The sequence below is a fragment of the Aulonocara stuartgranti genome (assembly GCF_965226115.1).
Source record: "Aulonocara stuartgranti genome assembly, chromosome: 18".
Lineage (NCBI taxonomy): Eukaryota > Metazoa > Chordata > Actinopteri > Cichliformes > Cichlidae > Aulonocara > Aulonocara stuartgranti.
In genome coordinates this window covers 18357242-18384959 of record NC_138954.1, presented here as the reverse complement: position 1 = coordinate 18384959, position 27718 = coordinate 18357242, and the positions used below count along the sequence as shown (strand labels likewise).

Here is a 27718-nt window from a genome sequence, read left to right as displayed (position 1 = left end):
GGATGCTGTTGAAATATAAGCTCGCTTGCTTTCCCTCAATTATTTATTAAAGGCATATCGCACCTAAGTTTAAAACCAAACTAAAGATTTGTGCCAGTAACGTCACAGACTTTGGTCACTTCTAAAATTGCAGTTTAATGGTTGTGTGGAGAAAAATTCTCATTTCAACGAAGTGCTTCATGCCAGACAAACGCTGACAGACGTGCGTAATTCATCAGGTGCCCGGGTCGTGTTGTGCGTTGCGCTCTCTCGTGGATATCCGTGGACATAATGCTCAGTTCCATCAGTAAACCGGAGCTTTCGGAACATGGGGTGTTGAACGCAGCGTCCGTTCGCCTGGCACCTGTTGCTTATTACATTTAGAGCTGGCCCGTTGGGGATTTAACGACCGCAGCATTCACCTCACATCAGGACCATGTCAGAGGAGCAAACTGATTCCAACTCCACTGGGTACTATTTTGGCAATGCCTCCACTAGAGTCCAGAGCAGCTTCGTCTTCTCGGGACCCATGATTGTCATTTTAATGGTGATGATGGTGACTTTGGTTGTTGTGATAGTTTTGGGCAACGCGCTCGTCATCTTGGCATTTAAAGTGGACAAGAGTTTGAGGAGACAGTGCAATTACTACTTCCTGAATCTAGCAATATCCGATTTTCTTGTAGGTAAGTCCAAGCGCAGTCTGCCTTGCAGAGCATGGAATATCAGACAAGCTAGTGAAGTTGATATGATAAAATGCACATATTAACTTAACATGTTTTGATGTGATGCAATCTGATAGCATATGATCCATGCGTGAATATTCGATGATATGTAAAGTTTTGAAATTCCCACAGTATTTTAGTGATAAGGACCTGTTTCTTATGGCTTTCATTCTCCCTGCAATGGAGATGGCTGCTAATAGATACCTGTGCACTGATTGACTGGAGCTAGATTACAAGATTAAATAGCTGCTAATCAGTTAAATGAATGTGACTGACAATAAATAATCAGAGAGCTTGATACATTTTTCATTTGGCAAGGGCGAATTTTGCCTCATTTATAAGCACTTCTCTTTCACATTTACAGTTTAATCTGCTTTATTAGAGAATGCAAGCAGTATAGAAACAGTCATGCAGAAATGTTGTAATAACATTTAAATATATATTTAAAGTGTTCTTTAATTATCCACCACCATAACGTCTCCTGTAAAGACATATTTTATGTTAGCAAGTGTATTGTGGTATATTGATAATCTGGTTACATGTTTTCCTCCCTAAAGAAATGAAAATATACTAAGTATTGTTATTTTTGCTTTGGTTTCTGCTCCCATTACATCATCACTATTTCTCTAGGAGCATTTTGCATCCCGGTGTACATCCCCTACATCCTCACAGGCAGGTGGACGCTGGGTCGAGGACTGTGTAAGCTGTGGCTGGTCATGGACTACCTGCTTTGTTCGGCGTCTGTCTTCAGCATTGTTCTCATCAGCTACGACCGCTTCCTGTCAGTCACCAGAGCAGTGAGTGGAATATGTCGTGGAATTTGCCATGCTCACAGATGTCAAAAATAATTTAAGGGACTCTGACAGAACAAAATTAACTCCCATATTTGTAAAGAATAATATTGTCGCCCTCTTTCTGCCATTCACCCATTTATCTATTTGAATGAGTCTTTTAAAGGGTAATATTAAATGTTTAAAATCTCACTTATTTGCAGATACACCAGTGTTTATTCTTCCACTGTGTGGCTTAGTTTCCAATGAATCTCCCAGGTCATCGGTAGGGGCAATCGAAGCTCAGTCTCCCAAATGTGTCCATCTGCAGAGGTTAATCATTCCTGACCCATTCAGGCCCAGCGCCACCGCTAATTATAGTTTTTCCACATGATGAAGATAGAAAAAAGTTGCGTTATGACTTTGGGACAAACTGGGCTTCAGAAAATATTCAGTATACAATAAATCACTGTCAAAAAAATTGTTTAATCTTAAAATCTGCTTTATTGCCACTCAGTAATTAATTGATTTCCCCCCCCCTCTAAAACATAGAAAGACAATGGTACATCACTGCTCCTGTATATACTCTATCTCTTCCTGCTTTGGAACACACTTTCTGAGGAGAATTTTTTTGTAACTTCTGAAGACGTTAGCCCCATTTAGCCTGTTGTCGGGGCTTGTCTGTGCCTTACACAGCTGACTGTGTCCTACAGATATGTGCGATAACTCAAAGGTGGGACAAGGCTTGGCATAGTGGACAAAGAGAGGGCTCTGTTTCCTTTCAGAAAGGAAACACTTAACATCAGAGCAATGAATACAAATAACACCGGAGAGAAAGAGGCTCTTCTTTAATTAGCAAGCTTTGATCATAGAGATCCTCCTCCGTACCATGGTCGTTCCAACCTGAAGAGATCAATCGTAGTAGAAACAGGCCACCGGCAGCCAAGCAACATTTTCCTAAAAGCATTTTTCTCTGAACATGGAAAGACAAAGGGTCAGCAGCAGTCACAGACAAAGTTTGTCTTTGAAATGAAAAGATGTAGACAAATACTGACTGTTAAATAGATCAAATGTCAACACATTTCTAAAATGCTAATAGCACAGTGTCAGAGAGAAAACAACGTAATTAATGAGCTAGTTTGGAATGTAAGAGGGAGTTTGCCTACTAAGATCTTAGAAAGAATTTAACAAAGTTTTCTTTAAATAAAAAAAACTGATTTACGAGTGTAGAGTCAACATGCCTCATGTTAACACTATATGTCTTAACTGATTAACATGTATAGCTGAGGGGCCATGTTCATGTCATACAAATTTATGCAAACAAAAGTGAAATCATCTTTCATATTCTTTGCAGAAGGTCTTGAGTTAATCAGAAAGACAGAAGATGACAAACATGTGTGCTCAGAGATGCTGCGAGCTGGGCAAAAATGTGGGCAGAGACATAGGATGTGACACTAATTGAGACAAGTGGTGATAAGGGGTACTTCACTGACTTTTGTACTGCACATTGTTACATTGATGTTCTCATTATGTGTTTATTTGGTCTTTCCATCAGTATACTATGACGGTTGATAAATATAGTACTGTACAAAAGTGGTGAGTCATCCCTCATCTTTTGGGGAAATAGATGTGGTAAATTATTTAAACATGTGCAAACGTGCACGAAAAAAGCATATCAGGCAAAAATAGAGTTTGTACAATTCTAACATGCATGAAAGTCAATATTTGGTAGGTTCACAGTCTGTTAGGCAGCTTTCTTGTCTTTTCTTTAAGCAGTCTTCAGGAATACTTTTCCAGGCTTCTTCAAGAACACCCAAAGCTCTTCTTTGGATGTTGGCAGCCTTTTGTTCTCTTCTTTGTCAAGATGATCCCACACTGCTTCAGTAATATTAAGGTCTGGGCCTCAGATCATGACTGATAGCGGTCCATTATGTGTTTTTCTATCCAGGTGTGCTTTTACTGCATTGGCAGTGTGTTTGGAATCACTGTCATGCTTAAAAATGAAGTCATTTCCAATCAGATGCTTTTCAGATGGTATTGCATGGTGGCTCAAAATCTTGCTGTACTTTTCTGAGTTCACAATTCAGCAGTTTTGACAAGATTCCCAACACCACTGGCTAGAACGCAGCATCAAACCATGGTAGAGCCTCTCCCCTTGTTTTACAGATGGTTCTAGACACTCACTTTTTTACCTCTCGCCTGGCATCCTCTGTATCTACTGATGGCAATTCAAACCAAATTTTTAAATTTGGATTCATCACTCAGTAAGAGCTAAGAACTGAAGCCCAGTTTTTGTGTAATTTGGGATACATTATTTTTTCCCTGTTTCCATTCCTTAAGAAGAGCTTCTTAACAGCGACCGTTCGACCGACATGACCTTAAGACAATCTTCACCTGCTTTGTAATCCTGCACTTCTCTTTCTGTGTCCTCCTCTTGTCCAGTTTCCTTTTTTTCTATAACTCTTAAATGAAAATAAAAATGATCAGGTAAAAGACTGGGCTGAAAACGAATCAAAAAGCAGGCAGTGTCCAAAGAAAAACTTTGAAAGATCTTCACAAAGTCTGGAAAACTATTTCCAAGATCAACTTAAAAATGACAACAAACTCTGGCTCTTTGCAAGTTAAAAATAAAGGTGTTGGTGTTGAAGGGTTTCACCATCTGACTCTAATCTTACAGACACAGTGACCATAATTACTGCCTATCTTTAGCTGAAGCAAGACAGTGAATTGTAAAATAGTGTTTTTAAAAAAACTAAATAAATTTTTGGATACAACTTAGGGGAAAAATGTATTCTTTTGCTGTACTCTCACATTATTGAGAAAAACAAATACTACTTGGTACTTAAAAAACTATTTTACTAAATATTATTAACATTGCAGTATATAAAACAGTTACATTAAACCCCACTCTGACTAGATATTCATAGACGCTGCACACTTATTCATGCATGACTAAAGCAGCTCAGTTTAGAAGGGCACTCAAAGGGCTCATCCTCTGCCAAGCCAGTGAAAATGATCTGGATCTGTACCAAATTTCAATGTTTTCTTCCTACGGCCATTCTACACCTCTCCACCACATTGTAGTTTTGATAGTTTTTAAACTAATCTTGACAAACCTTCAGACAGAATGACAGATAAAATTTGCACTTGTTTTGGCGATTTAGTAGTAAATTATGAAGAAAATAGGCTAAAAATTTGGAGAACAATACTAAATAGTGACGGACATTTCTTCTTCTTTTTAAACATAATAATTTTTCAGTCTAGTTTCACTTGTAATTTATTATCAAGAATATTGTGAATGTGAGAGTTAGGCTGTAATATGACCTTTTTCATATTGTGTCCTTCTTCTAAAACTGCATTATACAGCCAGAAAGCCTCATCCTCCAGTATTGCTGCAGTAGCTAAACAACCATTTGCAAATATGTCTACAATAACTGACTAATTGAGTGTCTTTACCCTGGCAGGATTTCTAAAGTATATTTCCTGATTTATGTATGTATTTACTGCAGGTAAGCTACCGTGCCAGACAGAGCATGACTCATCAAGCCATAATCAACATGACTGCAGTCTGGGTGCTAGCCTTTGTCCTCTATGGCCCTGCTATCATATTCTGGGAGCTGGTGGTGGGCAGAAGCCGTGTGCCAAAGGATGAGTGCTTCGCAGAGTTCTATTACTCTTGGTACTTCCTGCTGAGTGCCTCTATGCTGGAGTTTTTTTCTCCTTTCATCTCTGTGGCTTTCTTCAACCTCAGCATTTACCTCAGTATACGCAGGAGGAGGCTGCACAGCAGGGAGGCTCAGCTTCACCTTCAAGCAAGTGAACCCGCCTCTGCCCAGGGGGAAGGTATCCCCCTGTCCCACAATTGGGGGTTTGGGATAAAACTGGCTGTAAGAGGCTCTATCAACTCCCAGACATCCTCTCCTGGTTTGGGTAAGCTAGATGCCTCAAACAGCAGGGCAGCCCATCCTAGCCGTCTGTCCAGGGATAAGAAAATTGCTAAGTCTCTGGCCATCATAGTATGTGTGTTTGCCATCTGCTGGGCACCGTACACCCTACTGATGATCATCCGTGCTGCCTGCAGAGGGCGATGCATCCAGCATCACTGGTACGAGGTCACCTTCTGGCTCCTGTGGCTCAACTCTGCTATTAACCCATTCCTCTACCCGCTGTGCCACAGTAGCTTCCGCAGGGCCTTTAGCAAGATTCTCTGCCCAAAGCGGCACACTACTCCCCCATCATCTGTCCTACGCACTGGCCAGTGACAAACTGATGCCTGTGGATGGATGGTGATGAACAATGCGCCTGAACTGTTGATGGATGTGTTTATAAACCGTTGAAACCAATCTGTGCACCATAGTTTGTTATATAGAAAGTAACTCACAGTTTTCAGTTGTGTTTTTCAGCATTTGGAAGTTCAAGATTTTTGCTGCAAAACATATCAGAATTTAGCAATCAGTTTTCCTGTGTTCAGCCAAAGGATGTGTTAAGAGGCATAGAAATATCCCCAAATGTATTTTGATAAGATGCTGGAGAAGGAACTGAAAAACTATTAGCAGTGTTATGTCAGTTGTTGAATATGAGGAAGAAAAAAATCACGAGGAGGTGAAACACATATACACAAATATAATGCAAAAAACCCCAAACATTGCAATATAATCTGCAAGCTTACGTGTCAGTGAAATATTGTCAAGCAATTCATTTTATTGGCATATTAATTGTCTTTTTTAATTAAGCGACAGGTAAGATAGATAGATTATTTTGTGTGAGAATAAATATATTTAAAGGGTTTCCTCCACTGTGGCCAGAGCTTAAATAAACAGATCACTATCACCCTCTACTGTCAGAAGGTTTACTGCTCCTGTAATGCCAGAAGCACAGTGAGGAAAATACAAAGTGCCATTAGGTTCAAGTGTGCAATTTTAAAAATGAGATCTGCTTTTAAAGCCTATATTTAAGGTAAAATGTTATATATTAGTGATGGATTATATATGCCCAAACCCCCATTTTTACTGTGATTACCATGTGTATATATCTGTATGTGCCACTAGATGTCACCATTAACCTTTATAGTTTCCTTTGAGTGCAAAGCTTTATGAAGTGAAGTCGGCCAGTCAGTTTACTGTAAACTGCATATAGCAACTTTAAAATTTTAAAAACCTAATCAGTAGCAGTATGTTCTGTGCTCTGGCTAATGTTAAATAGAGTCACCGTGTGATGTAATGCTATTGGTGCTATAAATGCTATATATTTGTGCAGCTGTAATAGTTACTATTAGTGACGGCTCGTATGTGATCTTCTTGGCTCATAGGAACCGCACTGTATTAAACATCAGCTTTTTTCCTTTTTTAAAGAATGAAAGCAAATATAAAAACACGTGTCTTTAACTGGCTCATGATCTTTATGCAGGCGTGGAGTGAAATAAATAAAAGTTTCTCTCTGCGTTGTGTTGTAAATGACCGCCGTGTGCCCTGTAGTTGCTGTCTACTTGATGGCTAATTGGGTCAGCGCCAAATGCAGTGTGGACTTTGTTTGATGTGCAGATGAAATGCTGAGAGTGCGATTCCATTTTTGTATTGTTCCCCAGTCTGATAACGTTTGATTTGATAGATTAAATGAGTCCTTTCCAGATGTAGACTTGTTAGACCTGTAATTACGCCATCATGTTAGATAGTGAGGTTACATTTGCAGGTGCCTGGGTCCCACAGGGGACTTACATTTCTCAAATTGTTGCTTTTGCCTGTGTGCACATCTGGGCCCCTGGTCAGGTGCTGGGAATAAGGGCACAGCTGCAGGGAAGTGGCCTCTGCCTACTCCCCCACAACCCCCACCCCAAACCAACCCACTCTCTCTCTGCCCGTGGCGTGTTGGGGGGGGGGGGGGGGGCAGAAGCACACTTCTGACCAGAGGGATGCAGGCACGTTTCCCTCGGGAGGGCAGAACTGCATTTATCAGCAGAATGGCGAGGCTGGCTTTACTCTCTGTTTATTTGAATGCGACAGCAAGAACGTTTTTTACTGTGGAGCACTTGCACTGTGTACAGTTATATTAAGAGGCGTACTGCTATTGATTTTGTTGATAGATTGAAATGTCATGGCTTGTGTGCCAAACCAATTGGGGATCATGCCAGCTTAAATTGGTCTAGGAGAGGTAGCGCCATGGGAAATACAGATGAGAGATAATAATTACGAACACATAGAAATGTGTGTTCACGTGGCTCTTAATCCCACCATGTCTGTGTTGTGTGTTAATGGTGGCTGTTTGTGACCCCAAGCAACGTGTTGTGACCTCAAATGGAGCACACCTGTACCCCTTAAGTTTATAGAGCCCCATTAGCAGAGATCAGTAGGTGATCAGAGGGGGGAGAGGGCCTTTTTAACTTCCCCATGAGGGTCTTTGAATAGTAAACTCTTAGAGCTCCTCCTGTAGCACTTTGTTGGAGTGATTTAATGCTGGAATCTCTTGTTTTCAAACTGGATAATACCAAAGAGACTGTAAAAGGTGGCAGATGTGGTATGAAGCAACGGTAATATGTGGCAAAAGCTACAGGCACTCTTTACAACGTAGAGCCAATATTCTACAGTTTTGTTATTTCCAGGGTAAAGCTGGAATGTAAAAGTAAACCTGCAGACAGCATCACACACTTTATCATGACAGGTCAAAAACTGCAACCACACTAGTGAATGCATCATGGTCCTCCACCTCATTCTGTTCTGAGCTAACTAATTGTAAACCCCAGTTAATATTTCATGATGTAATCAAAAATACACATATAAAAAGGCTAATTCTGCTTGATTTTTTTCTTTTTTTTTTGCTTTCGTTTTCCCTCAGCTTTTTCCTGCAGTGTACTTCCTGACTAGAGATTAAATAATTCCATTGGAATCCTCTTAGGATGGGTTCCCAGCACTTGGCAATTAAACAATTACATTTAATCAGCATGGGGCGACGCTTCAAGTCACCCTCATTTCAGACGTTGATTAAAAGCAATTCTGCAGTGGTTATTGCTGTCGACTTTCGAAACTGCGGTTCACTTAGGTTTACTGCAACTGCGGGGTCAGGTTGGATAGCAATATGGCAGGTTCACTGGTGGTCTAGAGCTGTATCTGCCTCTGGTGCGTGAAACTGTAACGACAGAACTCATGGCAGACCTTATATTGTCCCATAAGTCGGAGCTAGTTAGATTACTTGGAGACATTTTGACCCTGCAGCTAAGAAGACTCACTGAACAATGGAAGGGAGAGGGGCATTAAGTTATGCATGTGGGAGTATAGATGTTTGAGTGTGTGCACGCTTCATTTTCTATTATGTGTCTATACGCGGCTGTTTCTTTTTGCATCTGCATTTAAGTCCATTTGGCTCGAATGAAATGCATCTCGACACGTGCAATTTCATCATGCTATGCAATAACACCTCCCTCTGTGATGGCAAACAAGCTGCGAGAGGGCAGAGGAGGTCGTTGCGAGAGCTGTATTTTGACATTAGGCTTGAGTGAAAGCGTGCTACGTGGCACGGTGCTGGAGCCGACTATCGTCTTTGCTGTGCAACACAGATGAGTAGTGATGGATACCCGCCCCCCTCATGTGAAACCCAGGTGCCCCTGTTTCATAAGGCGCCCCACTGGCTCTCCAGCCCTCTTAATTAGCGGCTTCCATCAGCTGGCACCCAGGCCTTCAAGCACCAGTCGCTGGCCTCTGCTGCTGAAGGAATCTAGTTCACTCCAGATCTTTAGCTTGTCTAACAGATGAATGCATGGGCGGTCTAAATAAGAGGCATCAAGGTTTTTTCGTAAACCTGTAAATCATCAGTGAATGTTCCTGGTATCTAGATCAAATGCTGCTGGAAGGAGCAAAAATACTGTTGAATGCATTACTCGCTGTGCTTTTTTTGTTGTTGTTGTTAAATATGGGTAAGTGTGTGAATAGGCCATGAGCTGCACATATATTTTAACAAGACATTGATGATTTTTTTAATATGATGAAGTCAAATATAGATAAAAGTTTCACCAGGATGGCGAATGCAGCTTTTTTTTTCTTTCTGTGCAGTATCATAGCAGCGCTGTAACAATAGTCTCTTCTAATGACATTCCCCCAGTAACTTCTTGCCTGTATGAATCTCAGGGGGAAAGAGCTACAAAAAGCGATAATTACATGAAATATACATAGTGAATAAAGGGAGCATGTTTACATAACCGGGCCCATAAATATCTGACTGAGAAGACATTGTTCTCCAACTTCTTTTAAGCTGATCTCTCAGGGATGCCATTTTAATGACATGATGGTTTAAAGAGATGCTGCTCCATCTCGTTCCATATTTAATTAACTTTTGCTTTTCTGACGCAGAGGAAAAAAACAGAATAAAGAACGCGTGATAGAGACAAACACGCACGATAGCGAGGAGACAATAACAAATAGCTCGGAGAACAGAGAAGGGAGGCACAGGGAACACGAGCGGAGACCTTGTCATGCTTTTGTGAGCTGTTTACAATACAAGAGATGCAAAGCAAGAGGAGGAGTGGTGGAAGACGAACAGCCAGGAAGACTGACATGGGTGAGAGAGGGTGAGAATAAATGATGAAAAGACGGGAAGGGAATGAACGGGATGCTCCAATGTAAAGGGGGGGGGGGGGGGGGGATAGGGATAGAGACAAAATAAGAAGAAAGAGAAGAAGAAGAGGTAAAAAGTGTGGAACACTGGAGGATTGAAGCCATTATTCTTACAAACAAGCAAACGAGAGCAAAATGAGTAGAAAATATGAAGCAATGTGTTTAGCTAAAATTCAACAAAAATAAAGCAAAAAATAAAGATGATCCTTTTTAAAAACAATAAATTCATATTGCTCTACATTCTCCTTCTGCACATTTACTTTATGCACACACACACCACTATTTGCGCCATGTGTTCATTAAATAAACCCAAACTGCAAATAGTCCTGCTCATTAAAAATGTTAAAAACATGTTAAGAAGTGCAGATATTTGTGCTGACATTGCTGCACACTATTCCATAAAAGTAGACCATTCGAACTAGTTGCAAAAAACAAACAAAGAAAAAAAAACCCAAACTGAATAACTTGACCAATGATGTGTTCTGGCACTTACATACAATGCACTCATCCCTCCTCTCTGTTAGGCAGTGTCTTTTCCATTTTTACTGTCAGCTGTATACAGTGTACCCTGCATTATTGATAGTTTCTTTCCCTTTCCCCTCCTTTTGTTCGACTCTTCTCTTGTCCTCATATCATCACACCAGCCACACTGGCTTTAGAGCCTGGAGAGTTGCAGTAAATCTGACCCCGCCTGGTCTATTTTTTATTGCTTGGCGTTTAATACATTTTTGAAAATCCTAGCCCATCTAGTACCTTGTCTATTTCAGGTGTCTGTCTTGGTGAGGCAAAAGGAGATGACTGGAGGGGGATACTCACCTTCACTTCTCCCTGTACAGGAAGCAGGGGGATCATTAGAAGGGGCTACAGAGGAGGAAAGAGTGTGAGTGTATTTGTTTATCTATACATGCATTTCCTGCGTGACAAACTTTGCTTCCCACTTTTTCCTGTCCTGTGACCCAGGACAGGAAAAATAGCTTGGAAATTTCAATTGTGGTCCTTAATTATGCCCAATGAAGCTCTTTTTCCATTCAAACATTTGCTGAAGAAAAGTCTTTAAAGTAACTTCACTCTGAGGAAGACAACATATCATTTCTGTTGTTTATTTTCCTTTTCTCATTACTTTCGTGGCATTTCAAATAAATAGAAACAGGGTGTTCACAAGCTTACACAGGAAATGCTCAAACAATAACAGAGGCCGTGGCGCTCTGTCCAAAAACACCCTGGCAGAGCTACACGCTGAGGTTGAGGCGTCCATTTTGCTGACACAGTTCTGAAGTGAAAAGATGGCTCTCTGGATGTGAAGTGCCGGTGTGAGAGATTGGGTTACCTCAGACACTCCCAGCGGATCTCCCGGCCAAATGGATCTGGATCTCACGCTTGGGCACACATATTGAATGCCATAAGAGGTCTCTGAGGTCTCCTTCAGTGGGAGGAATGTGCAGCCTAACAATGTGGAGTTTTCACCAAACTAAATTTTGCACCAAAGAAGAGCAATAGCAAGGACACTGGAACACAAGGGACGAGCACTGAATGCATACTTAGATTTGTGTGGGTTTGTCCATACAGGGGGAGAAATGACACATTTTGAGCTTCCTGGAGTGCAGCACATTGCACAGCCTCAGTAAGCTCTCTTAATTCTTTAATATAGTCCTTACACAGGCTGACACTTTTACTCCAGAGGACTAAGGGTGTGTGGCTGTCGAATAGAATAGGAAAACAAAACAAAAATCAAAATCAAAAACAACAGCGCCAAAAAAAGAAATCCCATTTTACACATCCCGGACAAGAACAATGCCATTTCAGCGACTCCCAAACATCTGGCCCGATTGCCCAGTTCCACTAAGGACCGGCCAGGCTCTGAGCAGCATTGAGTGCCACTTGCACTGAGGTTATGTTCGGTACGACGACACCGCAGAGGATCAGCCAGGCTAAGTTATCTCTGAACAAGTCATCCATTCTGCTGCTTTCTGATGGAAGAATACTTGGGGGCTGTGTAATTATATTGCTTTAAATGAACCCATGAGAACCCCCCTGCCAAAGCGCCCACAAAGTCTCACACACTTGGGCGAGTGTCAAAAACACAACGTGTGTAGCTGCGTGCGTGTGTGTACGTTTTGCTGCTTAGGCTGGCGTTAAAAGGGAGGCCGCAGTGGTTCTGATACGCCTCACAAGTGAATTTAATTAAATCATAAATATGAGCTGGAGGCCGCCACCCAATTTAATGTAATGGATGATGTGGGCCAGTCCATCTCTGGCAAAGCAAAGTTTTGGACCTGTTCAAATGCCCTTGAAGCTTATTAAAAGTGCCTGGCACAGGGAGATGCTAGCAAAGTTGTTTAATGGATGCCCAGCTTGCATTTGGTATGACAGTTAATGCTGGGATGTACCACTTTCGATTAGGATGAGGGGTGAAAGTCAGTCATTGTGTGAGGCCCTGTCCACAATCCCCAATATGTTAATGTTGTAAAACCAGAGCGTAAAACCTAATGTGCATTTCATGTTGTGCATGTTTAGGAAAAGCTGAATTATACAGATGTTTGATAAAATTCTCAGATCTTGTGATTGTGATCATGGCACAAATTAGCTTAAATCCCAATCCAAGGGATCGCATCCTTGCTTTTTTATATATTCTGGTCTTAATGGATCAAAATAACATATAAGCGTGTTTTTTTCCTCCTATTGTTCTCATAACACAGTTAAGTATGCAGTGTTTTTAGATACAGTACAACTCGAAAGCCGTATCCACTGTTTATTTCAAATGAACCATCACTTTTCAGTCTTGTTACTCACCACAGTTAAAGTGCTTTGAGCTGCAGCGCTGAGCCTTTTCAAAACAAAACTGAAAGCTTCAACAAATGTTATGCTGCTCGTGTGTCACCGCTGATGAATCATCTACTGAGACAGACAGATGTTGTTGCGCGGGTTTTGTCCCATTCGGCAAAGGCAGAAGACTCTTTTCCTCTGTCCCCCGGAGTGCTGGAGGCTCCCTAAATAGACCCAGCGCAAGGGTGTGTAGAATGGGACCGCACAGGGTGATGGGTAATGGAGTCATTAATAACACAGACCTCCCTTAAGATGCTCAGATGTTCGTTAGTGTGAGCCACGAGGGAGGGAGAAAAAATAGGATGCAATTTGATACAATGAAAAAAAAAAAGCGGTGTAAGCATCTGATGATGATCCTGTTTATGCTGTCATAGGTCTCGTCTGATGGGTTAATTGTGTTCTCGCTCACTCACACACACACACACGCACACACACACACACACACTCACACGCACACACCAACACATTAACATACAGACTGTTAAGATGGAGGGACATGGAGTCCATTTCCTCATACAGTTTTTAATATTTCCATCACATGTGCAACACAAAAAAATGAGGTCTGCCAAATACAGAACTCCATATTTGTACAATACATTTTAATAACATCGGAGATAACTGTCTTTTTGCCGCAGGAGATGGTGATTTCCTGTAAACTGCGTACGAACGATTCTCGATCAAAATGTCAAAACATTAAAGTTTCATACAAAAGTGCATCTCAGGTTCAATGAATGCAAAACATTTACATAACAGAATGGATTAAAGTTGTGTATGATGCCACAGTGGCTTCCAGCTTGAGCAGAGAGCAATGGGACACTGCAAAAAAATTTAAAAAAGTTAAAGAAAAAAACAAAATAAAAACACAACAACAAGAAAAAGTACTTGGGCACTCTCCAGGAGAGCCAGGGATGGAGTTTTGCAACCACGGTAAATCCCGTGACAGACCGAAATTGTGTTCAGCGTTCATGATCCCAAATTCAACTGGATTTACTTCCCCCATTGTGAAAAAAAAGAGAACAAGTAGAGATAACAAAACATAAACAAAAAAAAATTATTCCAGTAATCTCCAGGCTTGAACGAGCAGTAAACATTAATAACAGAAATGTACAGGTTGAATCAGTGGGCTGGAGATTTCCCCACGCTCTGAGAGCCACATGGGAGTTTCACGCCTCTGTTCATGAGCCAACAGAAGGAGCTAGCCTTTTCCAAATCTGTGTCACTGCGTTTGCATATATCAGCATCTTGTCCTCTGTCCTGTTTTTTCTGTTCTCTGGGATGATTTTTTAATTTTTTTTTTTTCCTTTTCACCTCTCGTCTGAACTCCAGCGCAGGCAGTGGAGATTAGTCGCACCACAGTTCACAGCTGGTCCTCTGGCAGCCATATTAGGACGAACACACAGACAAGGTTTCAGCCTACGCTGGTGAATCGAGCTTTTTTTTTTCACCCAATAATGATTGACCATGTCAGGATACAGAGTGACGTACTGCGCAGTAGGAGTGGCACTGATGAAAAGAGTCTTCCTGACAACACTCACCAGTTCCTACAGCTTCCTATGCTCTCAGTGGCACCCTGTTTCTCCTTCAGTCCCATCTGGTCTGACTGACAATGTAATGAATATTTTTTTCTTTCCCTCCCTCCCTCCCTCTTCTCTGTCTCTCATTTTTTTTTTTGGACAAACATTTTGAACTGTACATCGGCAAATACTGTATAAGATTGCAATATAGCTGTAGTTAAGCAACACATGAAGAAGTCTATGTACAAACAAGTTGGCTTTTTCTTTATTTCTGAAATAATGGTTAGTAAAGTAGGCCTACTGAGAGGTTTCTTTTTTGTTCTCCCCCCCCTCCTTCTTTTATTTTCTTTGCTTTGCTTTTCTTTTTTCTTGCTCTGGCATCGTTTCTTGTGGTGTAACTGAAAATTTCAGTGCAAGACAGTCAGTGGGAAACTGCACTGACGGTAATTGGCGGTCGGGCATAATTCTGTGCGTCATGTGATCCTTGTTCTCGGCCACGGCGCTGAGCTTTGCCATGTTAGCTGCTGTGCTGAGTCAACGTGTGGTTCTGCAAGGACACAAAAAGAAAGAGGGAAAACATTATGATGGCATACACCGCAAAAACAGAAATCCAAAAAAAAAAAAAAAAAATCCTTCCCCTTCATTAAAAAGACATAACAAAACCTCCTTATATGGCTGTAGATGTTCTCAAAGCTTACAGTTCTGTTTAAATTCGATGATCCAGACATGAGCACTGCCGTGTGGTCATCTCAATGTTTGAATATCATCGTCATTCCCTTCTAATTAACTTACAAGGAAGTCAAATCGGTCTGTAGATCAATAGTAGTCAGCTTTGGGCCCATACCACAGTTAAATCTCAGACACATAAGACCACTGACCGATAACATCCCACCCTGCCTGTCCAATCAAAAGCGAATCCATAACAACACACTGACAGACCCGATGGAATATCATCCTTGGAGTTCTGTCTGTCCGCTGACTACGTGCATTAAGCATGCTGTAAATGTACCCCCAAAAAAGGAATACTTCACACGCAGATAAGGCCTCAGAAGATTTGATCCTCCACACTTCTGTAAGTCTCTAACTGTGCACAATTCACTATGACAGGATAACAAGCTGACAATATCGCACTGTTGTGCTGTATCTTCCAAAATTATGCAAGCACACACACAGACCGTCGAGAGTGGTTGTAGTGTTGCAGCTGTGCCAGGTTCTTTAAAGGGAGTGTGGACCAGGGGGTGTGTAACTGGTGTCCCTGGTGGGCTGAATCCAGGTCATCTTTTGAAGTGACTGCTAATCCCTTTAATGCAAACTACATGCCCCACTTGCTGTGCTCTGTTTAAAACACAGCCTTGGACTCTCTAAACTGGCATGGACTAGACACACCTGTCACAGAGACATCACTACGCATGCATGCACAAATACACACGTCCGCCGCACACTCGGTACACACATACATTTTACCCTACACATAGGCACGGAAATGTGTAATCAAAGTATGTGAAATTACACTACTTTTACTGCTTAACTAGCCTTTCAAATACAACCGAAAATGAGTAGCGCAACCTCAGTCTGAAGGTTTACCAAAGCAGTCACCTTCAGTGGTGCAGAATCCCTCGGGCAGCAGTAGGGAGCAACTATTAGCCCCCTTGCATTCATTCCTTCCCTCTTTACCCTTTCGGCTGCCTCCATATAAAGCATTTAAACGCCTCGACAGCTTTCCTTTCAGCTAGGACGATTACTTCCCGACAGGTGGGGTAATAAGCTGTTTGACGGGGAACAGGATTGTGACCCCTGTACGGGTTAGTGTAGCTCACCTGGGCCCTGCGCTCCCTTTTTTAAAGAGAGGCGGCTCCGGACAGCTCCTCTGCTTCCATCTTTCCTCTCTTGCTGAAATAAAGCTCCTTTAAGTGAGTCTGGGAGGAGACTCCCCATGGGATGCTCTCTCTCTCTCTCTTTCTCCTCACCTCACCTCCTCCCCCTCCTCACACTCCACCAACCCCCTACCCCCCGGTGAAGACATCCTTGGCGTTGCTGAGGAGGGACAGGAGCACGGCAACCTTATTAATGAATGCGGCCCATTACCCGTCAGCCTGGCTCCTCAGCGACTCCCAGAAGCCCCTGCAGTACGTGACTTCAAATGGCAGGATATTGACACGGGGAGAGCAAAGCGGCTAGAACTGAGTGTGTGTGTGTGTGTGTGTATGTGAAAGAGAGAGAAACACAGAGAGAAAATTTGTGCTCAACTGAGTGTGCATGCCTTTGTGTGAGTGTGCCAGTGCGTCTAGGTGTGTGTGTGTGTGTGTGTGTGTGTCTGTGGACCCCAAAGGAATGTAGCTCCTTGGATATAATGTAGGGCTCGTAACAGCTATTAGAGGGGAAAATAACCCCTCTGGGGAATGGCTCCCCCCTCTGCATGTCCCAGCTCTGTCTGACACACACTGCATTCTACCTTTTCCTTAAACATGCCAGGAGTTTTCTCACTGAGGGCTTTCTCAAGGACGGTGTTAAACGACTTCAGTGGCTGTGGCAGCCATGCAGACTAAAGGGAAATAGAGGAAAAGAGGGAGGGAGGAATAAAAAAAACATTAAAAGAAAATGAAACTGATACCTTTATCTCTGTGGATACTGAACTCTGCAGAGTAGCTATAAACTGTTCTGTGTACGAGTGCGGAAGGTGGTAAAAGGGAGGGAGAGTGAAAATTCACTTTCCCGTCTTCATCCTTGTCAAGTTCTTCGAGTGCCTCGACGCAAGTGTTGGATAAGTAAAATACCCACGGTGCGCTTCAACAAATGTCACGTTACATAGAAAATCGCATTATTCACATCAAAATGACCAAAATGTCCACTGCCCTAGGAAGGAGGATGTCACTAATGGTGTCACACTAGAATCACTGCAATTTAGGATTAGATGCCCTCCATTAAGCCTTTTAGCTCTCATCTTAACTCCCTCCTTCAATGCCATCCTATTCCCCCTGAAACTCTGCCATTCCCCTTATCATCCATTTCCTTCCCTTATATCCAACCCTTAATCTCCTCCTCGATCCTTTCAACCACCTGCTGGCCACACAGGCCTGCTGCAGGGCCCAGTTACCAGCAGTGTTCAGGTAAACCATAGCAGTCAATTCTCCACTAAATTAAATTTTGCACTGATCAATAATGCGCACCCGCTTCTCCCTTATGAGCACTGGCTGCACTGGCTCGGAGCGAGCCTCTTCCTCCTCTCCCGTTCTCTCACCGACTCCCCGCCACCGTTAAACCACCACTTTCATCTTATTACATCACCCTACTGCAACGCCCTCAGGGGTAGTGGAAGAGAAGGGAGAACACCCGGCAGGGGTCTTGTGTACCCATGCAAACAGGTGCAACATGTCTTAGGAATTTAACGCGGCTGCAAAGAAGGAGAGAGCGAGGGGAAAATATGGGGAACGATTGGGGAAGAGCGGAGACCGGGAAAGAGCAAGCAGGCTAGGGAGCTGATTTATTAACTAATCATTCTTTATGTCGTTCCCCATTGCTCTGGTCTCCATCGATAGCACCCGGTCTCCAGTGAGGCAACAGAGGTGCATCTCTTACATCAGCTCTGCAGAGGAAGGCCAGTGGACTAGCAGACACGTTCTCCCTTTCATCTGATCTTGCCGTATTAAAGACAATCTTCAGATTGCCCAACATCACAGAGAGAGGATGTAAAGCTTAATCACAAAGCTAACAATGTTTGATTAGCATAATGTTAATACCTGCTGAGCACATGTTAAGTACATTGTATCTGCTCTTCTACCTGGTGTTATCCGGCATGTAACATTAAACCCGGGCTTTATTGAGTGGTTAGAGAGCTGAGCGAACAATAATGACTTTATAAGCTATGGCCTATTTAAGGCTTCTTAAACAAATAAAACATTGTGCAGCGTTGACTAGTGAATAGACCAGAATCTGTCGTTTTTTGAGGGTGGCATAATGCAAGTGTTGAAAATGTAACTGACCTGTAATTAAATGGCTTAACTGCTGCTATAAGCTACAATCGTAAGAAGTTTATGATAAAGTCACATTTACACTAGCAGCATAATTACTATATTAGTAATCCATACAAAGGTAGGAAGAAATGCAGCTAGAAAACAGTATGATAATGTTACTCACTTTTGATTTTTAGTAAAGGAAGCTCTAACAAAAAGAAATAAAGTAGAGTTAGAGTCTTGGAGTTAGAACATTTCTTTACATGATTGGAGATGCTGGTGTGACAGCAATCCATAAATCAAACTTACTTACAGTGGAGATTAAAGATCAGATTAAAGAAACTGTTTATTTCAAGAGTTCAGCACATCCATGTAACACCTGCAGCCCAAGTTCCTTTTTTTATTTATCTATGATGAAATATTTAAAAAGCTAATCAAAACTATAAACGCCGCCCTCCCGAAGCTCCGAATGAAAGCCTCTGCCTTTACATCACATGCCTGGCATGCAGTAAGTCTGCATAGCCGCATCTGGAGCACGGGGACGACGCACAAAACCACTGAGACCTACGCATACCCGTAGTCATCACTCAGGAATTTAATTAAGGCATAAGAGAGAATGTCACCGAACGATACTAAAACAAAGAACCTGCATTCGTTTCTGCAGCCTCCACATTGTAGACTGACTTGAAGGAATTTAATCACTTAGTTATTTAGGCTCATTTATGTTTGCGTAACGACCGAAAGATGTACAGCGGCCTTCGATCAGTAATGGCCGCTCTGTTTCTCTGGTGATTTTTTGCGGTTGCAATTCATGCTTTGCTGCCACGTAAAATGTTTTCTCGCTGTTCAAAACTACTGTGGGGATAGACAGGAGCGTTGCATTCCTTCTTGATCTTTAATGGTGTGCTGAACTCGGCCCAGTATTGACTCAGTCCTCCCTTTGTGCATTCTCTGCTGTTGACCAGTCCACTGAGGGAGTAATCCCTTCCTGCTTTGACCTGAGGCCAGGCTTACTGCTGGCTAGTTTAGCCAATGAAGAACACAATCAAATAAATAAATAATACAGCGGTTGGCATTCTCCACAGTCATCACTTATCAGGCCGTAGGGAGGGTTGACCCCAAACACTGTTATGCCACAACCGGCCTGGTCTCCTTGGTAACAGACTGCCTTGTTTGAAGCGAGGTGCTCGGGGAGTCATAGTCATACAGTAACAGCAAAACGCTAGGGTGGAGTTGACAACAGCAATGGATTTCAGCGTCTTCCACGTGAGTCATTTCCACACCGAACAGTTGTAAAAATATATAATAAATCCATAATGTTCAAAAAAAGCTTTGATTAGATGTCTAACTACCCCAACCAAATACTTCTGAGGTGTAACTGGAGATGACTGACCACCCTTTTTTGCGAGCTGGTGCTTTGTAGCTCCAAATGATACTCATTACCCTGTCTAAGTAGACAAGTGAATGGTACTAGAAACACACTATGCAGTGATCCCGCTGTTTGACTGAGGTAGCAAAACAACTGCACAACTGCTGTGTTATTATGGGGCCTCATTAAGTGAGGAGAGAGTGGGAGACGGGGAGAGGGGAGAGAGGAAAAGCAATAGAAAGAGGGCCAGCAAGAGGCAGAAAAAGAGAGAACGAAAAAAAAAACACAAGAGAGCGATACAAACTGTATTCTGAGGTGATAGCAACACACAGATGCCTTTCCAGCCAAAATGAAGACTATGACTAAAGAACCCAATTAAGGGCTTTCTTAGGGGAGCCATCTTGGGAGGGGGATGGGTCTTCCTGGGACATGAGCCCTGGGCTACATCCTCTAATTAGACAGAGCGAGGGGGGAGGATCTCTGCCTGTCACTAGGAGGGAGATGGGGTCCATGGGGTTCCACATGTCAGTCCCAGAAACAAAACACAATTACTTTCACATTTAACCACTTCAGTCAGGGACAGACTTTGACTAGGGATACTACAGAGCACCCCCCCCCCACCTCTCCAGCGCCGCTGCAGTAGATATGCCACTTCACAAATGCAGCAATTTATTTGAGGACTATATTTTCTCTTGCACTTCCACGCTTTCACACGAAGGCGACAGTCGAGCTGCGCTCTCCTGTTTTCCTCGCCAAAATAGAGGAGCGGATCGCAAAATAAACTTTTAATTGACCCACAATTGGTGCCATTCAGCCTGCTTTTCCAGAGCTGAAGAGTCAAATTACTTGGCTGTTATGATGTGCGAATATGAAATTCGAGGGGGGAATAATTGTTCTAATGCTGTTTATTTTGGCCTCTGTTGCATTTTGTTAACATCAACAGCATAACAGACACTTGAAAAATCAGATCACCACGGAGAGTAAATTAAACCTGTAGTGAGTTTCCTGGGAAGCGCTTGAAATGGTATTTTATCAAAGTTGCTGGAAAAAGTCAACTAAGAAAAGTAAAGGAGACATGTTTGAGGGAGAGATCCGGTGATGGATTCTAGCACAGTACACCAAGCGTCTCCTCTTTTGTTTGGATTTAACTTTCCCCAGTGGTGCAACAGAGGAAAAAGGAAAAAAAAAAGAGTGGCTCAAAGGCTTCTGGGAGTTTTTGTCATGTCTCCCTCCAGACATTGTGTTTGCATGCACATATCAGACCCTGGGAGAGATGGAGACAAAGACAAATACATACAGCACGCACGCAGATGTATACACACAAACATACTCTTGCACCAAGAAAAAGAATATCCTCCTAGGATCATTAGGTCTGTCATGCTGTCTAATTCTGATCCACCTACAAAACTAGAACACCAGTGATTCATCACGAGTCGTCTAAGAGAGTTTATGTCCCCGTTTACAGTGCAGAGCCGTGTGTGTACAGTGTAATTACAAATACGCTAAAATATTAATGATGGCACCTCACAAAAGCCACCGTTACTTTCTTCCTAATTCCTTGTTCTTTTATTTTGTAGTGCAACTTTTTTTGAAATGGTGACAGGATGCGGAGCACCTGGGGTGATGAAGAAGAAAACAAGTTGTCATATGAAAGGAAATATATATAAATATATATGCAACTTCCAAAAGCGTGAAGAGCTGTCACACTTGGCAGATCAAGATATTCAGAGAAAATTTGGTGTTTGAGCACCACTTAGGGACAAACACATGAAGCTTTACTTCTTTTTTTTGCCGCACGTTTGGGACTCGGGGCAGTTAGGGCATTTTTTCGGGGCATATTTTAAAATTCATGAGGCAAAAAAAAAGAAAGAAAGAATAACTTCTGGGGAATTGGGTCTCTGTGCTTCAGACTGAAGAATGCTTCATGAAAAGGAAGGAGGGAAATAAAACCCAAAAATATTGTTTTTGCTTTTTTTTTTTAAAGATCCATCACTCAGAGAATCAACTCCAGACATTTGCTGCATTGTAATGCGCAAAGCATACACTGCGCTGATTTCTTTGGCAACAATTATTTCCATCTAATACAGCTACCCCCTTCTTCTCACTCGGTGTCCATCAGTCCCCTTTTTCTCCCTATTTTCTATCCTGGACACATGTTATGACATACATAGCTGTTTACAATGACCTGGTGACCGCAAAGCCTATAAATATGCTTAATTAAAACAGCAGAATTGGACACAGCTTGGCAATAATGGGTATCACACGGGGAGAGGAGAATCTCATTTGTGTGGGGAAGTAGAACATGATGCAGATGTGCTCTTGTCACTTTCAGCACTCATTAAGGCCAGGGAGCTTTGAATTGTCTTTGAAGGAATCCTTTTAAAAGACACTCCAATTAAGGTATGTGTCCTGCGGGCGTCTGAGGCGAGAGGGAGAAGTCATGCAGCATCTCAGTCCTTCCACTCCTCCGTCGATCACGGCGCGACTTAACACATGACTTAAAATCTCATGTCACTTCCAAGGAATGATAATGAAACTGGAGGATGGAAGGAGCAGAGACAACCCCAGCTTAAAAGGAACAAGGGAGTCTCACGCAGAAAATGTCATCTTGACTGTTGTGTAACTTCAGCCTCATTGTCTTGTCTATGGAGAAATTGAGATCATTGGGAGAGAATCCTATGATTGCAGCCCTCCAGTATACTGTGGTACGAGAGCTGAACTTGTCCGTTTCTTCACAAACGAACTGCACTCGGAGAAATGTCAGATTTAAGCTGTGGCTAATACTGCGCATCCATCAGTTAATGAATCTGGCTAATTAATCCAGCCTAGCAGCATTGTCAGTGGCTCTGTTCTTTCTGCAATGTGAAAAGCTACTGTATCCGACGGCAACATGAAGGGGAAAGGAAGTTCATTATCAAGTTTCACATTGCAATATGGCCTTTATTAGAACCCAGGGACATTTTTTTTTTGTCTCAAACGGGGACGCTAGCAACGGGAAGACAGTGGATTTTATTTTGGTGGGAGTGTATTCTGAAGTGAAGCTATGTCTGTTTGTTGCTCAAGGGGTGGGCAGAAGTTGAGGGTCGGAGAGAGCAGAGCACAGCCAGCCTCCTTGCCCTCCCTATCAGCACTTCATGAAATATCTAGACTGCTCCATATTTGAGGGAAAGGGATGCGCAGGGTGCAGGCTGTGTGAGTTTGTGATGGTAGAGGGGAGTCCTCCGGAGATCTTCGAAGGGAAGGATGGTCTATGCGTCTCACAGCTTATTTTTGTGAGAGAAATTGAGAAATGGAGGGAAGGTGAAGAAGAGAAAGAGAGATTATTCTCCATTGGAATATGGATTCTGGGGCACACAGGCCCAGGAGTCAGTCAATCTGGCCGGTCTGAGGGGGGTGGCTGGGCGGGGGGTCCTAGGAGGGCTGATTAGACGGATGCTCTCCCATCATCCATCTCGACAGGCTGGCGAAAATTGGCTAGCCCCTTGCAGGGTAGAGTTCACAGGGGGAGGTGGTGGGGGGATGATGTGGAGTGGTGCGCTGGATACCTGTCACAGCCTTTGGTCTGTTTCAGGATCTCAGCAGCAAATTAATAAAATATCTTTCCTGCTTCCCTTTACCTGCCGTGGCAGCTCTCCCTCTCGCCGCTCCTTCTCCCAGCTTGCACCGGCCCTTTGACCCCTCCGACTACTGTGAGAGATGAGGAGCCCAGGCAGCCGGTGAGTGGGCCAGAGTGTCAGGGAGAAATAGGGAGAAACTCCAAACTCAAGACCCGGCGAAGAGAGAGAGCTCTCGCTGCTGGAAGACAGCTCCACTTCTGACAGACTGACAAACGACTGCCCTGTGTCAGTGAGACATTTTGAAGTGTGATGCATGGGAAATGGCAACCGCAAACAAACAGCAACTAAAAAACAAGCCTCCAACCTGCACTCTTTGTAAGGTTTTAACTGGGCGATGCAGCAATTCCAACATTTACTGAATCAATTTTTAGCATGCTAATATAAAAATGTGAAAAAATAGCTTGAAGATACGAGCTGGCCGTGGCATGTATACAAAAAAAGTCGCTGTTTTTGCATAAGAAAGCAGTGCACATATTTGTATCTATATGTGCTCCGTATATGTTTGAGACTGTGAGCATGCAGAGACATGGGACTGCCTTGAGAGCATGGCACATGTTGAGCATAATGATCGTCTTATCCCCCAAGCTCGTTCCTGCTCTCCTTTCATAACCCTCTGTTTCACAAGAGAGTGCCATAGGTCTTTCATGTTCTGCTCTTGTCTCTTCACACAGAGTAAAACAATATAATCATGCATGAAACATCACCTCCGGGAGGTGGAGATCACTTCATTCCAAAAAATGTCAGACAAAAAAAAAAAAAAAAAAAAAGTAGGAAAACATCCCCAGGTTATTTGAGATTGTTTACAGGTACCTGCTACAACCCTCGCTATATAGAGAACATTTGTACCAATGAGAGATGAAAATGTGATAAATAGCAGAGCTTGAAGTGAATGAAAGGCTTCCACATTGGCAGTTTGGTGGAGTGCGAGCCTTGTTAAATAATCTTCTCTGCAGTGGAGTTGCATGTCAGTAGATCAGGCCTTGTTTTATTCATGTTTGTATGCTCAAATGACCAGCAGATAATGATCGCATTCACCTTCCTCCTGGCAGACGCACACCTCTGCGTTTACAACCTGAATCTCAATATGAAAATCATTGCCGATCAATTGCCAGCCGAGCCCTGGATATTTCCACCAGCTACCCGGCTAATACATGGCGCAGCTAATCCAAGTTTCAAATAGATGCACATAGAGGATATGGTCAGGGGCTACTGGCTTCTCTTAGCACTTTAAGGTGAATTAAAATACTTTAAGTGATTACGCTGAACACGGTGTTCTTTTAAGACCGCTCATATTTTAATGATTTCGTTTCAAAAAGGTAAGAGAAAAAATGTGGATATGAGAAGTGTGCCATGTGTATGATAAAGAATCCCCCAAACAAAACAGAGCTGCTTGAAAGCACCTCCACAGTGAAATAATATAATAAGGTTTGTTTCATTTTTTCAGGTTCTCCAAGGACCATGGAAAAAGATTGCTAGAAAATGGATTATCTCTCTAACATTGCGAGTTCATAAGTCCAACTACTAACTTTGTTGAAGGGCAGATACGGTCTCCCAGAGGACAAAGCTCATATTTAGCCACGAGGCCTCCTCTGTGATTAGAAGGGGAGATGCAGGCATATTGACTCAACTGTGTTTTTGCCTCTGCACCGTATGTAATTACCTCTTCAAAAACGAACATTCCACTAATCCTCTAATTCCAGATATTTTAGTGCTCTGCTGGTCTAATAAGCAAATCAAATCATATCTGCACATCACAAATGAGTTTTGGAAACGGACTGAAATAATTCCTTCTGAGTCTCTCATCCCAGCCGGGATGGAGGGGGATAACCAGAGTGCTGTGAGCGGTGTTTAGTGTTTGTTAAGCTGTCATGTGTGATTAGCAGTCACAGTTTCTGCTAGAGGCCCCTTCAGCTCCCCCCGGCCCAAGGCTCACCTGTAACTCTGTCTGGAAGAAGAACTTCTGCGGGCACTGTGAGCAGTCATAGATCTTATCCTCCTGTCCGTGGGCAGAGAAGATGTGCTGCTGGAGCTTATTGGCCTGGACAAACACTGCTCACATACATGAGAAGGTAGGGGGGGGGGGGGGGGGTGTCAAAGGGTAGAGAAGAAATTGATAAATGTTAGCATACATTAGCTTACACGCTGCAAGATTAAGACTTGTTTTTTTTCTGCTTCTTCTTCTTATTGATGGGGCTAAATTAAAGAAAGATGTCGCTTCCATCAAGGCAACGTCCTGAGTGCTTTAGCCCGAATAAAAATCAAAAGCAGACTATGTCAAATGGCAAGAAAAATAAGTTAATCACAAACAAATGCATGCGCTATGAGCCCCCCAAAATCAACAGAGAACAATTTAGGTGTTAAAAGTAAAACTGCAGTGGTCATACGCATGGCGCCACAGCTAGCGGATGCATAATGTTTTGAGAATAACAACGGTCTTTATTTAGCGCTACTGTGGGGACAACAAGCCGGAAAATAAACAACCGCAAAAATTGGCATGGCTTCAAGTGCAAAACATGGCCTCCATTAGTCTACATCGCTAATTATATTGACAATATAAATATTCATGGTGTTGCGCTATTTATTCATGCAGACTACATTCACCATCATGGAAACACACAACTTGCTGGTACTTAAAACATATACCGTACATTTGTGCTTTAATTAAGCCACAGTCCACGCTGAGACGCCAAGGGGGACGCAACTGTGTGCGTCTTGAGTGTATGTGTCTGGCACGTGTGTGTGTGTCTGGATTCTCTAAGGAGCACTTCAAACATGCCGTTTGTTATCCCAGACCCTTGTGCTTTAAGGATGGCTGCCTAATCTCAAAGGTCTGGATGCTCTGGAAAAGTTAGCATGTGGGGGCTTCATTTGAATTTCTTACAGCTCGAAATAACTTTTCTTCTAATGCATGCACTGAGAGCCACAAGGAGAAAGAGGGGTGGGGGAGCAAAGCCACAAAAGGTGAAGTGTCTGCTGGCGATTGCTTTGGGGAGGTTGCTGCAACCCCCTTGGCGAGGCTCCGCAACTTCAGCGTGTCCCAGTTTGAGCTCACGTGAGAGCCGGGTTATTAATTACTGAGTCATATAGACTTGAGACGCATCGAATGCCACACGCCTGACCTGGGAAATAAAAGTTTAGATCCAAAGCAGACGCAGTGCTGCGATGCCTTACGACTGCTAATGCCTGGGTGACAGCTGTCTCTGGAACACGGCAGCATGTTAAACCAGAAATGAACAAACCTCCTCTAATTGACAAACAACTCCATGGTCCATTTCTGAAACTAATGGCTGCGGCGATATGAGGATAAACATAACTGCGGCTACACGGCTGCTTTTACAGTCGGGTTACAAAATATTACCGCTCAAGGTTAAGGCCTCGGCTATCATGCACATTTGTGCCTCTTTTATGCTCCAAAAACGATGACAATTTTCTTTGTGGGGAATACACAGCTTGGAAAGGAAAAATAATGTGCTGATAAACAATAGCCTATTTCTTTAGCTGTGTTTTGTCTGCATATACTGTACAGAAACAGGTCACAGCAGCTGCAGGAAGCCTTCATTATGTCTTTGGCTAGAGGAGGAAAAAGTCAATACAGCAAAAATAAAAATGGATTTGAGACTTGGGGGGCCTTCAAATACTGTACAATAGGGCCAAACACAACTGAGATGTCAAGTTAGCTGTTTCTTGCTATTTACATGCATCTCTGGTCCACTTCCAGTAAGAGTTACATTTAATCAGCAGCGCATTTATCAATTTATAGCTTGGCAGTCACTTACACACAAGTGGGAAGTGACAGTTAATTTAAAGCACCGGGGGCCTGAAATGTTTTAATGCCAGTGTAAGTCCAATAAATACTTTTCTGCTAATTTATATATGTTTGTTTTTGACATTTTTAAAGGCTCGGGCTGTATTTATGTTTACTAAAGATGATTGCAAGAATCAGCAATCACTAATATTTACTGTGGTAAACATTTAATTAACAGCAGGGTTCAAATTTGGAGTCCTTTGTCTTCGTCGTTGTTTTTCAAATTAGCATGCAACGTGTAATAAAGGGATAAGCTGAAATGGGCAATGGGGGGACATTGCATTGGCATTTGGCAGCATGAGTCAGATATAAAATATGCCATTGCATTGCCCATTTAGAGGAGGAACACAGGCATGTCTTTCTAGAGGGTTAAAATGAGGACATAGAAAAACAAGGAAGAAATAATCCAAAACCACATCCAAACAGGATCAGTGGCTGCCCATTGTGTCTCTCCCTGCTGAGTATGAGCGAGGGAGAGAGAGAGGGAGGGAGCGAGAGAGGGAGGGAGCGAGAGAGGGAAAGAGAGAACTTTGTGGAGTTTGTTGGCTGTGGAGTCGGAGCAGAGCTGA

At 42.7% G+C, this 27718-nt stretch overlaps 2 protein-coding genes across 6 annotated transcripts in view; one reads left to right on the top strand and one right to left on the bottom strand.

The window, feature by feature from the left end:
- Positions 1–167: 167 nt before the first annotated feature.
- LOC309693265 (histamine H3 receptor-like) lies at positions 168–6440 on the top strand. The gene is made up of 3 exons (XM_082512327.1): positions 168–662; positions 1332–1498; positions 4981–6440. Exons 1-3 carry the CDS (start codon positions 416–418, stop codon positions 5731–5733), a joined length of 1167 nt encoding a protein of 388 aa, XP_082368453.1. The 5' UTR covers positions 168–415; the 3' UTR covers positions 5734–6440.
- A 6960-nt stretch (positions 6441–13400) lies between these two features.
- The window catches only part of LOC309693792 (zinc finger protein 521-like), an 88769-nt gene continuing 74451 nt past the window's right edge, over positions 13401–27718 (bottom strand). For all 5 annotated transcript variants that reach the window (XM_082513338.1, XM_082513339.1, XM_082513335.1 and 2 more), the window contains 2 exons: positions 25278–25393; positions 13401–14955 (listed from right to left, as the gene is read on the bottom strand). In XM_082513338.1, coding sequence (XP_082369464.1) covers positions 14926–14955; positions 25278–25393 — 146 coding nt within the window. In that variant the 3' untranslated portion in view covers positions 13401–14925. The remainder of the gene's footprint in view (positions 14956–25277; positions 25394–27718) is intronic.

Excerpts from the sequence above, each read along its gene's own strand:
- LOC309693265 (XM_082512327.1), top strand. The coding sequence starts at position 416 with ATGTCAGAGGAGCAAACTGATTCCAACTCCACTGGGTACTATTTTGGC. Across the intron at positions 663-1,331 it reads AATATCCGATTTTCTTGTAG|GAGCATTTTGCATCCCGGTG; the intron begins GTAAGTCCAAGC and ends CTATTTCTCTAG. Across the intron at positions 1,499-4,980 it reads TCCTGTCAGTCACCAGAGCA|GTAAGCTACCGTGCCAGACA; the intron begins GTGAGTGGAATA and ends TATTTACTGCAG.